Source organism: Thermobia domestica, chromosome 5, assembly GCF_964235325.1.
Source record: "Thermobia domestica chromosome 5, izTheDome1.hap1.1, whole genome shotgun sequence".
NCBI lineage: Eukaryota > Metazoa > Arthropoda > Insecta > Zygentoma > Lepismatidae > Thermobia > Thermobia domestica.
Window position 1 is genome coordinate 43,106,621 of NC_137458.1, and position 14,836 is coordinate 43,121,456.

General features: G+C 34.2%; 1 protein-coding gene across 2 annotated transcripts in view; it reads left to right on the plus strand.

The window, feature by feature from the left end:
• The window catches only part of LOC145685897 (uncharacterized), a 78,036-nt gene that overhangs the window by 39,085 nt on the left and 24,115 nt on the right, over positions 1–14,836 (plus strand). For both annotated transcript variants that reach the window (XM_081758641.1, XM_081758642.1), the window contains exon 3: positions 10,202–10,380. In XM_081758641.1, the coding sequence (XP_081614767.1) occupies positions 10,202–10,380 (179 nt within the window). The remainder of the gene's footprint in view (positions 1–10,201; positions 10,381–14,836) is intronic.

Here is a 14,836-nt window from a genome sequence, read left to right on the forward strand (position 1 = left end):
ATTTCATGTGCTGGCTGGTTTCTGTTGTTGTCATGAAATATCTCTGAAATCTGCAGCCTCATTTCTCGATTATATAAAACCGTTTCCTTGGAAAGAGAAGTTAATGAAAATTAGAAATGGCAAGAGCGAGTATAGAATCACACGCATCGAACTAGTAAACGAACATGTTACTTTACAATACGAGATTATATCTAAAGTAACGGAGTAGGATAAGTCATTTCCGTTTAAGTTTTTCGGAAAGTTCGCATACAAGTTTCATTTAAGAGTGTTTTACGAGTATCGAGTTTCATCCTTCCAAGGACGCTTTATAACATCCAAAACTGAACTGCAGAGGAGAATTCTTGACAGCATGAAACCAGAAGCAATTAAGGTATGATATTCTTATGGCCAGATTTCCTTACTTTAATTCCTCACAACCTTTCAGACATTTGAACAAGTCAAGTCTAAGAACACTAAATTCAATGACTAATAAACTGCTATAAAATGAACGATAAGCTTTTCTCTGAATTCAATAACACTTTCGTTGATTACGATTCAAATTGTTCTTAACCTATATGTTACACATTTGCCTAACTTTTAGGGGCATGTTTAAGAGAGAAATTTCAGATATTTCTCTAAGTTTAGTTTGGTCTTCTCATTCAAGCTACAATCCCCGCATTCATTTCAATCAAGAGTAGACCAGGCTAACATGGTTGGAGATGCTAAACGATCCTAAATGCCCAAATATTTACATTAGAGCATGGTGGAGTATGCTTTAAGGCTTACGCCTTCATTTCGATCCAAAAAAAAAGTCTAAAACATCTTTACATTAACCCATCAGAACATTTTCGTTAACCCATCAGATCATGGTGGAAGATCCCAACATTTAGATTAACTCATTAAAGCATGGTGAAGTATATTTTAAATATCTTCTAAATTTTTGTTTCATTAACCAACTAGTTAAGTAGTTATCTGATTGTTATTCAACCCACCCACGCACCCACGAGTACTGTAATTTGTATCTTATTTTAACATCATACATATACACACAATATACATACACTTTGATCCGTGTTTTCATTTTAATGTGTTAATTATCTGGAATAATGTGATGGCATAAAATCTTAGTGTAATATATATTATGAATATTTATTCAGTTTATTTTGGTAATGACTGAAGTTATTTTGACTAGAAGTAAGAAAGCTATAAAGGACGTTGATGTTGGTATAGAAAATATTAGTAAGATATTAATCCCACGGCTACAAGAAAGTAAGAATACTAGAGTTTTGAAATTTCCTAGCATAGAGTCTAAAGTAGAAAATATGGCGATTAAAGGCGGTAGTACAGCACCAGAACAGAAAATAGCAGTCACAGTATTTTCAGATTACGGTAGATTACCAAAATTTGATCTTACGAATGATAGAGATATAGTGTCTTTCCTTGAAGAGTTTGATGATGCTTGCGACATAGCACGTTATGACGATAAAAGAAAGTCGTTATTACCGTCAGTATTTAAAGGAATTGGCCGTCAATGCGTCAAATTATTTTTGAAAAGAAAGAATACTGAGATCACACCTTACGCGACACTGAGAAAACAGCTAATAGACGAATTTACAGGATCATCATTTAATGTAGACATCGAAGATCGAATTAGAGATAGACTTCAAAGTTAAGACGAACCAGTTATTAACTTTGCCTATGATATCCTAACTTTAGCTGAACGATTAGATGAGAAAATGTCCGATAAGAAGAAAATAGGACTTATAGCATCAGGTTTATTACCATATTATATTGACAAGGTCAAAACGAAATCCTATGCTAATTTAGATGAATTTCTGAATGATTTACAGCTATTAGGAAAAATTAGGTGAAAATAGTTAGGAGACAGAATCATACAGGCAATGAACCAAAAGAAACTGTTAGGGAAATGTTAAGTAAATTAAGAAAGCAAGATAGTGAAGATGACTCAGATTTAGAGGAATTAGTGGCGAAAATTGCAAAGGAAAAAGAAAAGCAAATTAAACAAGAATCCGCGAGTTTATCTCAAATAGCTAGTTTAGAAAAGAAATTAGAAGAATTGCAAGTAGCATTAGCTGATCCAAAGAATGATGGTAATTATAGCCAGGAAAATAATCAAGCGAGAAATAAAAACCAATACAATAATAGAGGAAACAACAATAACAATAGGAGACAGTCTAGAGGTAGACATTTTAGAAATCAGGGAAATAGAAATTATAACAACACCGGAAATAACGCTGGTAATAGAAATTCTAGACAGAGAGGAAATAACAGAGGTTTTCATAGAGGTAGATATTTCAGAGGCAATAGGCCGGCATATAATAACTATCAATATTACCCATATAATAATCAAAATTATCTGACATCATGTTGTAATCATCATCAGTACAATGCATGTCAAGGAAATTCAAATACTCAATTACCATTTGTTCCAAATAATGCATACCCACAGCAACATCAGTGTTCTTGCAATATTTCTTTTAACTAAAATCTACAGTAAATGGCATAGGCACATTTACTGGGAACAAAACTAATAGAAGTAGAGAACTTTTGGCCTCTCTGTTGCGAAAATAACATAATACTTTTACCGGTTAATATTCATGGAACGTCTGTAAAATCTGTCATTGATTCTGGGTCGCAAATATCAATAATTTCTAACGATCTTGTACCACCAACGGCCAAAATAATTAATAGAGAGACAAAAATAAAAGGAATTACACAAAATTTGCTTACAATAGATAAAGTCGCAATAATAAAATTCACTATTGCTGGAAAAAATTTTCATCATTTATTTCGTATAATCAATGGGTTTCCAAATAGATTATTAATAGAAAACGATTTCCTTAGTATACAAAAAGTTCAAATTGATTATGGTAGAAAAATCATGAGTATACAAAGATTCGGTTGTCCACCTTTAGCATTAATTAAGACAAATCCGTCAGTCAAGAATTTGGCACAGTTTGAAAGTAACATCGAACACACGAGCGTTTCAAATGAAACGGCAAACATTTTGAAAGCATGTTTAGCTCCTGTATTTATCACGCCGCAAAAATGTTTTATTTGGCCAATATCAACTGTAACCATCCCAGTAAAACTTAGAAATTCTTGGTCCGGATGTGAAATGATGTTAGAGCGTAATTTAGAACTTCAAGCGAAAAAAGGAATTACTTTTCCTCGTGTTCTATTTGGAAAAAAGGATGACGTCATACAAGTGACAAATTTCACTTGCGAGAAAGTTGTATTAAAACAAGGTACCGTTCTAGGGAGAGCAGAAACCTGCATCTCAAGAAAAAATTTACAAGAACAGGACTTGACGGAAGAAGAAATTGAAGAAATCGTTAACACAAGAAAAGAATTTGATAAATCCCGTTTGGTAATAGAAGATAAGGCCGATCCCGCTATCAAGAAACAGCTGGAAGATCTTTGTTTTGAATTCGCAGATGTGTTCGCTTGGAAGAAAAATACAATTGGGAAAGTTAAAAACTATGAACACCACATTGAGTTGAAAACGAAAGTCCCGTTTCACCGCCCACAATACCAAGTACCTGCTGCTCTTCGTCCTCTAGTGCGAGAATAGATCAGTATTTTACTAGACCAACAAATTATTGAAAGATCGGAGAGTCTTTTCAATAATCCGATGCTATTTATTCAAAAACCAGATGGTTCATTACGTTGCTGCTTGGACTCCAGGGTTTTAAATAAATTCGCAGTTCCACACAATTTCTTTACCTTCAGTACATTAAATTTTGACAACAATGAGCGGACATAATTATTTTTCAGTTCTTGATGTAAAGTCGGCTTATTTTACCATCCCAATTACACCTGAATCGAGACCAAGTACAGCATTCAATATTCCAAGTTTGGGCAGTTTCCAATTCCAGCGACTTCTTCATGGTTTTGTGTCTGGAGGAGCGATATATTCTAGAATTATGACCATGACCTTAGCAAATGTTCACCCAGAGAACGTCAATTGTTATATGGACGATATATTTCTATGGTCAAATTCGCAAGAGCATATGATAGAAATATTAAAGGCAATTTTTGTTCGTTTGCGTACCGCAGGACTCAAACTTTCAGTGGAAAAGTGTAAATTTATACAAGAAAAAGTTTTGGCTTTAGGACATATTGTTTCCAACAGCGGATACCAAATTAGTGAAAAAACAAAGCAATAAAATCATTTCAATCACCCAAATCTCAAAAAATTAAGATCTTTCTTAGGTCTCACGAATTATGTGCCCCGATTTTGTAAAGATTACGCAGAATTAGTGGCTCCATTACAGCGCATGACAAAAAACAATTTATTTGGGATGAAGAAAAACTAATATTATTTGAAAAATTAAAACAAGTACTTTTAGATGCACCACTTTTAGCACCCTATGTTCCTGGAAAGCATCTACGTTTATGCACAGATGCTTGCACCAAATCCATTGGAGCGGTCCTCCTAAAACAACAATCAGACGGTTCTTGGTCACCTTTGGGTTACTGCAGCAGATTATTAAGACCGGAGGAGACACGACGCCATATTGTGGAAATAGAACTTTTGGTTATTTTGTCTGCTTGCAGAGCATTTAATTTCTTTTTGGCATGTAACGAATTTGAACTTTTAACGGATTGTAAGTCTTACATATTTAAAATCATTTCCGAAATTATCACCAAAACTTCTTCGTTGGGCACTTGAAAATTATCGGTATATTCCGGTACACATAGCTGGTAAAAATAATCCCGCCGATGTTTTGAGCAGAAATACGGACATCGAGAAGACAAAAGATTTTGATCCCGAACAATCGGACGTACTTTTAACATTTCAACAAGGATTAGATGTCACTAGATTGCAGAAAGAAGATAAATTTTTTGGACCGATTTATGAAGCGATCCAAGATCCCGAAAAATATTCCACTACTTTAGAAAGAGCGAAGAAAATGTACGAAATTAAAGATGATCGTTTATACAGGATTCATCGTTTCGCTAATGGAAAGAAACTTCTTCTATGTATACCATATAGTATGAGGGACGAGTCTTTAACCAAGCTCATAGCGACCCCATGGGCGGAGGTCATTTCGGGCACAGTAAGATGTACAACGCTTTATATAAGAAAATCTATATTCCCAATTTGAAAGGTTTTCTACATGAGAAATGTGATACATGCATAACGTGCCAAGTAAATAAACGGAAACAGGGAAAAATAACGTTACACCCACAAACATATCCTCAATATGGACCGATGGAAGCGATCGTTCTCGACGAGATAGGACCCCTTCCATTGTCTGGAACCCATAGACACAAATACATACTAGTAATGACCGACATGGCCACACGCTATATTATTGCCAAGTCAATTTCTAACGTTTGCGCAGAAGAAATCTCGCAAATTATATACGAAGAATTAATACTGAAGTTTGGAATCCCAAAGCAAATTTTACTAGACCGCCTGTCCTCCCATAAACGTAAAATAATGGAAGAAATGACAGAAAGATTCGGAATAACTTTGAACTTTGCCGATACTGGAGCTCACTTTTCAATAGGTAAAGTGGAAAGAGTAAACGCAATTTTGCAGGACACGTTAAAACACTACGTAGATAAAAGGATAAATTCTTGGGACATCGTTATTCCAAGCATAGTATTTACTTTAAACACCCATGTACACGAAGGAACAAAATTCTCTCCATTTTATCTTCATGGTTATGATGCGAGAATGAAAATAGATCACGTTTTTGATTTACCTTGTAATCATCAAGAAAACGAGGAACGTTTCACAGTAGTAAGGGAAGCTCGCGATTTGGCATACAAAAACTTGCAAAAGCAATACAAGCAACAGACGATACATGGAAAAGAAATATAAACAGGAAAATTTCGTTCCAGGTCAACGAGTCTTAATTAAAGAACTAGGACAGAAGCCTGGAATGCCAGCTTGTTTCTCCAACAAATATAAATTAATAGGTGAATACTAGAGAAATTGAACGAAAACTTGTATAAAATAAAATTTGTGAACGAAAAGAAACAAACCAAAATTGACACTTTCGATATCCGAAGATTAAAATTATACAATGAGGCATGTGAGAACTAAATTAAAAAAAGGAATATTGATTATCCGATGGTAATATTATTGTTCTTCTTTTACCGGACGAGTCGGTGCGCACGGCTGACACCTTCTCAGAAACATAACACCTTTTTTCTGACATTCTGGAAATGGGATGACTTTTGAAGATAATATAGTACCATTGATAATCTAATTTTTAAAAAAAGGAAAAGCATTGGCTCAGAAAATGATTGATTTCAGCTATTTTAAAAAAAATCTATCAACTTGAAATTTTACATTTGTTTCTATCTGTTATTTGAGACTGTAGACTCGGTCGTCGTTAACCGAAAGTAGGCTGCTTAAAGCAAAAAAAGACTAGAAATAAATGCTAGCGACCGTACTCAAGTACGTAAAATTTCGACGAGATACCACAAAATTCATGTTTAAATTTAGCTTTATAGCACATATTCATTAAAAGAAAAGCATTTGTCACATATACGTATACATTGTACTAACAATGTAACTAATTGAGTAGAGAATAAGTTGATATTTTAAGATGAATTATGGTACTCACCTATGTAAGATTCCATGCGCATAAATTGTAAACACGTAGCCATCCATCATTATTCTAGCGCATAAGTTCCTTACACACCAACTCTTAAGGTTCTATCACTTCTTTGGTTTTCCATACAGCTCAAATATATAATAATAATATATCTATACTAAGCTTCATGTCTGTAATGAACTGTATTGCTCCCAAGTAAGCCAAATTCAAGATCATAGATTTAAGATTCATTCTAAATTTTCTATTTAATATCGTAATATTTTTAGAGAAAAGAAAAACAAGACAGAAATAAGAAACTGAAGCTATAAATATTTGATATGGGATAATTGAAGCATTCAATTACTTAAATAGCTATTGACAGATTAATAAGTAGTCAATTATTAATTATTTATGTTAAGTTATTAATCACCTAGCTGCGACAAATATTAACCTATGGCTTGAATATATGCTAAGCATATTTATTAGTTGCCATTTTTTAAAAAAGAACTATAATAAATACAGTTTAAGAAAATCGATCAAATATTCGATTTTAGATGTTGTACTATAATTTAGAATATATAATGGTTAAACATTCATACTATTTATGAATTAAAGATACCATTTAGTGTTACCTAGTTTTGTTACTTTTTTAACTTTCCACGAGCTACATGGAACCAACAAATTAACATCAATATTTTAGAACCTACATCCTAGTATTTAAGCCATGATCAAATTATTTAGTTAATTATTTCGCATCATATTTAATACATTTTAGTTATACTTAGCTTATGAGTTTCTCTGCAACGCATACAGATTATGCTAATCCTGCACATCATGATATTAGTATTAGAAGTTATTATTCCCCAAATTTTATTATAATCATACTCTTGATCTTGGAAAAAAAACGATCCTACCACTATTCATATTAACGATTATATATTAACATCACCAACGCTTCAACATAATTTCCTTTAAGCGCATTCTTGCACAACTCACACTGACCTACATTCTTATACACAAGGCCAAGGCTCATCGCGGTCAAACATTCATGTAATAAACACTAACTATTTAAATGAATCTTCTTTCACCAACACAAAACAAAATCTTAACACCACTTTTTCTGAGAATTATTTTTATCTGAAACTGAGTCCCTACCCCAACCCTTCCCGAATTTTCGGGCCTTACTACCAACATGAAGAAAATCACCTCGACGAGCAACGGATGCAGCAAGTGACTTTATTGTTAAAGACGATAAAACTATATCGCAGTGGGAATGCATCTTATTATCAGTGGATTATCCAATTCTGTGAAAATATATGACCAACCCACACCGAGACACTCACCAGGAAAACTATTAAACAAGATCCGATACGGATCTTGCCTCGTAAACATTGCAGAAAAGACTGCGATAACCCATTTCTTCTCCTGGAAATAAGTAATTACTTCCAACTCATCACTATACAGTGTGCAACCCCTGTTATGAGTTTTTACGCCATAATTAATTACAAGTGATTAAACTAGTGAAAAGTGATGGCAAATATTTTATTAAAAATAGTGTTTTCAGTGCAAAATTTTCACAGAAATCTAACGTTGGAGAATTGTGTCTTTGTGTTTAAGTACAAAATGCAGTGGAGTTAAAAACAAGAAACATAATTATTTTTGTTCTTTTTATTATTTCTTATCAGAGATGTGACCACTTGCGTGTGAACTACCGTTTCAGCATATCAAGTGGCATTTTAGCATTGGTACAAAGTATCTCACTATCTGTAAAAGCGAATCATAACTCATCCCGCCGACAAAAGGAAAGATCGCAGACTTTTATTCATTGGTAGAGGCGTGACCTATGCCTACCTATGACTCACTGTAGTGTTCTTCTAATGTTTTGTTTTTACGTCGTCAGATGGCAGCATGTGCTGGAACAATTCCTTACACATACTTTATACGCTTCCTTGTGTTCTAAACTGATACTACAATTTTAATATTGCATAAAGCAAAAAGACAATATTTGCGCAATATATGTATATATTTTTATCTTCAAGATTTTAATTATTTTACATCATTATTATTTTTAGCATTTGAATATTGCAAGTGAAACTTTAATGATAATATTCAGACATCAACATTAATTTTTACATTTATCTTTCTTTTTATTTACTATATATTTTTATTTTTATTTTTGCAAATTACATTTTTATTTTATTTTCGACAGCACGAATGTGTCGAAGTTTACTCGCCAAAGGATGTTATAGGATGTTTTAGGATATTTATGGGATATTATTAGATGTCATAGTACTAGACTTCGATTCTTGGTAAAGCTACAATATTTTGTTATTTAACTTAATTTTATTTACATCATCATTTTTGTTCATTAAAATCATGTCACACGAATAAGAAGGACATCATGTTATGAAAATTATTTACTTTGCTGATGCATTGTTATCTTCATTACGAAAAGCAAATGCTGCAACCTAGTTAGCATTATGTTAAAAAGACAATTGTAATAATGGGGTTATTATGTCTGTTAAACATTCACTATTAGATCAGCATTTTACTTTTAGAATTTAGTAAATTATCTGGGAAATTGTGTCTGGAGATTTTAAGGATTTTTGGTCAGCAGAATATTCTGTCTCAATTGAGAATTTCATGTGCTGGCTGGTTTCTGTTGTTGTCATGAAATATCTCTGAAATCTGCAGCCTCATTTCTCGATTATATAAAACCGTTTCCTTGGAAAGAGAAGTTAATGAAAATTAGAAATGGCAAGAGCGAGTATAGAATCACACGCATCGAACTAGTAAACGAACATGTTACTTTACAATACGAGATTATATCTAAAGTAACGGAGTAGGATAAGTCATTTCCGTTTAAGTTTTTCGGAAAGTTCGCATACAAGTTTCATTTAAGAGTGTTTTACGAGTATCGAGTTTCATCCTTCCAAGGACGCTTTATAACATCCAAAACTGAACTGCAGAGGAGAATTCTTGACAGCATGAAACCAGAAGCAATTAAGGTATGATATTCTTATGGCCAGATTTCCTTACTTTAATTCCTCACAACCTTTCAGACATTTGAACAAGTCAAGTCTAAGAACACTAAATTCAATGACTAATAAACTGCTATAAAATGAACGATAAGCTTTTCTCTGAATTCAATAACACTTTCGTTGATTACGATTCAAATTGTTCTTAACCTATATGTTACACATTTGCCTAACTTTTAGGGGCATGTTTAAGAGAGAAATTTCAGATATTTCTCTAAGTTTAGTTTGGTCTTCTCATTCAAGCTACAATTCCCGCATTCATTTCAAACAAGAGTAGACCAGGCTAACAATATATGTATAATTTAGGAACCTTTATAACGTACTTGCTTTAACATATGCTATATTAAAAGTATGGGTGGATAAGCGTATAACGTACATTTTATATTTCATTTTATATAGATACTATGAAGAATTGTCTCGAAAACAATCTCATAATTCTTGTTAAAGTATAAAGTAAAGGGAAGGGAGATACGAAACAGTGACTTATGGCTTCTTATCCTGTAATGAAAATATTCAGGAGAGACAGTTAATGTATTAAAGCAAATCAAAGTTTCGCCCATCAGCTTCGAAGAATTGCAAAGTTTTTTCTCTTTCTTTCCTTTTCAGAATGCTTCCATTTCTTTCAGTTACGTATATACTGGGTGTTATAAAGTGAAAATAGAACCATCGACTGCCACAGGTACACGGACGCCATGGGAATCAGATCCTACGTTTATCACAACCACATATAAGAATGATAGACTTATAGATCATCAGCTTCAAATTGATTTTCAGAATTTTGTTGGGTAAGTTTTCCTTTAATTGTCGAATCATTTGTATTTACCTGTGGAGCTGTAAGAGAAATAATGTTTGTATTTGCTTATAATAGCAAATTTGCTTTTATTATTATTTATTATTAAGTATTCTGCCTTTCGGCAGGTCCTGGGATTAATGAGGATTTTTTTTCCAATTTTAAATTTGGGCTTGGAAATGTTTCTTCCACTTTTCTCGATCTTCGGCTTCCTCTTTTAACTCTTAATATTGTCTCCTATCTTTCAAATCATCGATCAGCTGTTCCTATTCCTCGCTTCCCTTTCATCTTTCCTTCTATGGCGGTGTGAAGAAGACAATTTCTTCGCAAGATGCGTCCAATCCAATTGGCCTTTCTACGAAGGATGGTGGCTAGAAATATCGTGTTCTCTCCTATCCGTTTTGAAACATCTTCGTTTGTTGCTCTCGCTGTCCATTTTATCTTCTCCATCTTACTCCAACACCACATTTCGAAGCTCTCTAAATATTTCTTTAACTTTCGCAATGTCCAAGTCTCTGAACCGTACAGTCCTATGCTCGATATATAGCACTTCACCAACTTCGTAAGTCGAATATTGAGCCTGCTAGTTAAGAGTGATCTTTTCTTGTTGAATGCTTCTTTAGCTATGGCAATTCTTGACCTGATCTCTTTGGTGCAGTAAGCGACTCTCGTCAAAATACTTCTCAGATACTTGAAATTATCGACTTTTTCAAGTTCTCTTTGCTCTACTGTGATCCGTAAGGGCGTGTTTCCATGGGATATTCTCATAACTTTCGACTTTTCGATGTTAATTTCCATTCCGTACTGTTTTCCAGTGTCAACTATTTTGTCAATCATCTCCTGTAGTCCTCCTTCGGTTTTAGCTATTATAACCGTATCATCTGCATACCTAATCTTGTTAATGATCTGCCCTCTAATCTTGAAATCTCCAATTCCCATTAATGCTTCCTTCATTAAACATTCAGTGTAAATGTTGAATAATTGGGGCGACAAACTACATCCATGTCTGACTCCTCTTCCAATTTCCACACTATTGGTTTCTCCTTCATTCAAGCACAACTTCACTCGTTGTCCTATGTACAGGTTCTGAATGAGTCGTCGATCTCTCCAGTTGACTCCGATTTCTTTAAGTATTTTCAGAAGTTTCGTCAAATTGACTCGGTCGAAAACTTTTCGCCAGTCGATGAAGCACAAACACAACTCTTCCTTTACTTCAAGAATTCTTTCTGATATAATTCTCATCAATTCAATAGCATCTCTGGTGCCTTTTCCTTTCCGGAATCCAAATTTATCATCTTCTAACCCCCTCATCTATCTTACTTTCCAGTCGCCTGTTCAGAATGCGTGCAGTGATCTTTCCAGTGTGGGAAATCAGGCTAATGGTTCTGTGATCGCTGCACTTCTTTGCTTGCTTTTTCTTGGGCAATGCAATCATTGTAGCACCAAGAAAATCCTTTGGCCATTCTCCACACAGGTAGATCTTGTTAATAAATGAAGTCAGTACTTTCATTGCGTTGTCTCCAAATCCCTTGAGCAAATCTACTGGTATGTCGTCGTCTCCAGTGTCCTTTCTCCTTCGCATGTCTTTGGTTGCTTGTACTACTTCACTTTTCAAATACTGGGTCCTTTTTCATCACCATCCACCTCTTCCTCTGCTTCGATCTTTTGGGAGGTTCTTCTGATCATACAGATCTTTTATGTATTCCTCCCAAATTCTAAGGATTTCTTGATGGTCAGTGACCACAAGACCTTGTTGATCTTCGATTCCAAACGTTCGTATGCTTTTGTTAGCTTTTCCTCCTACTTCTTGTGCTTTCTGGTACATAAGATCATACTGCGGCGCCGTTGAAGTTCAATTATTTCTTCACATATTTGCTCCATGTACTTTTCTATGGCTTTGTTCGTTTCTCTTTTCAATTCATTATTTAGTCTTCTGTATTCATTGATGTCCATGTTTTTTGCTCTTCTGCATTCCTCCATCTTCTGAAGCATCGCTTCAGTTATCCATAGTTTTCTCGGTGCTCTTTCCATCCTGCCAGTGTTATTGTGGAATGTGTCAAGTAGAATCTGTATAACTTTTCCCCAACTATTCTCTATATTGTAAACCATATCTCCCACTGCACAGAATTTTTCTTCAATATCTTCTTTCACATCATCGTCGATATTTCTTAGTCGCCCTAAGTTCCATTTTCGATTTCTCCTTCCATTTTTCTTGATCGACTTTAACGAGGTTTGCAGTTCCACCACCAGGAGATTGTGATCCGAATCAATGTCTGCTCCTGGTAGTGTCTTCACGTCTCGTACACTATTCCTGAAACGTTGCTTCACAAGAATGTAATCGATTTGATAGCGTTTCTTATCTCCTGGACTTTTCCACGTGCACAGCTTGGTTTTTCTTTTCTTAAACCACGTGTTCATCACCACCAGATCATGTTGCCTACAGAAATCGAGAAACATTTGACTTCGTTCGTTTCTTCTACCTAGTCCAAATGGTCCCACTACCTTATTAGCAGCTCCTTCTCCTACTATGCTGTTAAAATCTCCCATTACTATGGCATTGACCTTACCTCTTTCTTCCTGATGCAATATGTCACTAATCTGATCATACATTAGTTTTACTTCATTATCATCATGGTCGGTTGTTGGCATATACACTTGTCTTATCACAATATCGACTGGTTTTGCATGTAGTTTTACAAACATCAAGTGGTCACTGCAGCATTCCACTTCGGTTACACTTCTTGCTTTTATTATTATTATTATTATTATTATTATTATACAAAAATGTTGAGCTATAGAAAATGAGCTTATTGAGTGATATAATAAGCATGACGGCAACTTGTGCGCACCTCACTACTGGTATATATGTTAGTCCAGCTCGAAATTTGCTGTATTTAGTATTCCAGAATTTAATATATTAATTATATTAAAACTATATATATATATATATATATATATATATATATATATATATATATATATATATATATAGATAGATAGATAGATAGATAGATAGATAGATGGATATAGATATAGATATATTTCTTTTATATATTATATAGTTGTCCCGACTTGTCGGTGACTCACGAGGCCCACTGTCGTTTACTGCCGTAGCGGCATTGTTGTTTACTTGCTGTTACCGCATATCTACTTTAGTTCTCCGTCATCTCTTGTATCGCTTCTGTCGTTGTGCGTTTTCTGTACTGTACTGTGCAGTTTTTAATGCTTACTGTTCGCTTGTTTTTATTAAGTTAAAAGATCGTTTATTTTACCGTAAATCCGTATTTTTATGTATATTCTGATAATCCGACCTTTTTTGTGTTCCGGCCATACCCCCAGTCCCAAAGGTTACGGATGAGAGGGGTTCTGCTGTAGTGCAATGAAGGAAGGTCTTTTTCATGTAAAGGGAAAGAATTCCTTCACAAAGTTTTTAAGTAAAGAGTTACTCAGAAAAGCTAACGATGAAAATAGAAACATTATTGAATTCTATTTAGTTATGGCAGAAGCTTTAAATATTTGTGTGGGAGATGTCGAGAGTGCTCAAGAACAGGCGGACACGAAAATTACCCAGTATTTTATCCATGTCACTGAAAGATTTGTTTGTGACACATGCCGTTCTCTTTCCATTTTGAACAAAAAAAATCAAGTATGTCGGAGTTTCTTTGTTCTGTGACACTGTTAGTTTTTTTTTTTTTTTTTTTTTTTTTTTTTTTTTTTTTTTTAGATAGACAGGCAGTGTAGCGAATTTCAGGTTCATGCCAGAACTTTTCCAAATATTTCCTATATATGAATCGTAGTATAAGTTTCAAACCAAGTTTATCAATTCTCTACCGGTTGCTAAGTGAAATGTAAGAGAAGCCTCGCTCGTAAACTTTATTCTTGGAAATTACCACCTGTCAGTATTTGAAAGTAGGGTTCGATGTAAGACATATAAATATGGGTGTATGGAAGGTGAAATATGCACTTAAATTCAAATCGTTTTTATTTGTGATTAACTTTTTCATCAATATTTACACCACAGTTCGTGAAGCATCTACACTAGACTCTCGCTAATCCGGCCATCCTTGGTACCTATGGATGCCGGATTAGCGGAAGAGCCGGATTATTGAGTGTCTGACATTTATTTGATTTATTTATTGATCTTGTTTTTTTTTATTTAGTTTGAAAACATAGGGGATATAGTGTACTGTACTTTATTAAATCGAAGGATATAATTTTAAAACATAGAGGATATACTTTATTAAATCCAAATATACATTAATTTTCAAAGAAAATGTAGTCCTTGAATAATATCACTCACTATGAAACATGTCCCTAATTTTTAATTGTCGCAATGATGATACGCGACGGTGGCATGCTTTATCACGCAACCGAACTGTAAAGAATTTCGAATACGTATATAAAGCATTGTTTAACTAAACATTGTTGCGCATGCGCACGGTAATTCATTG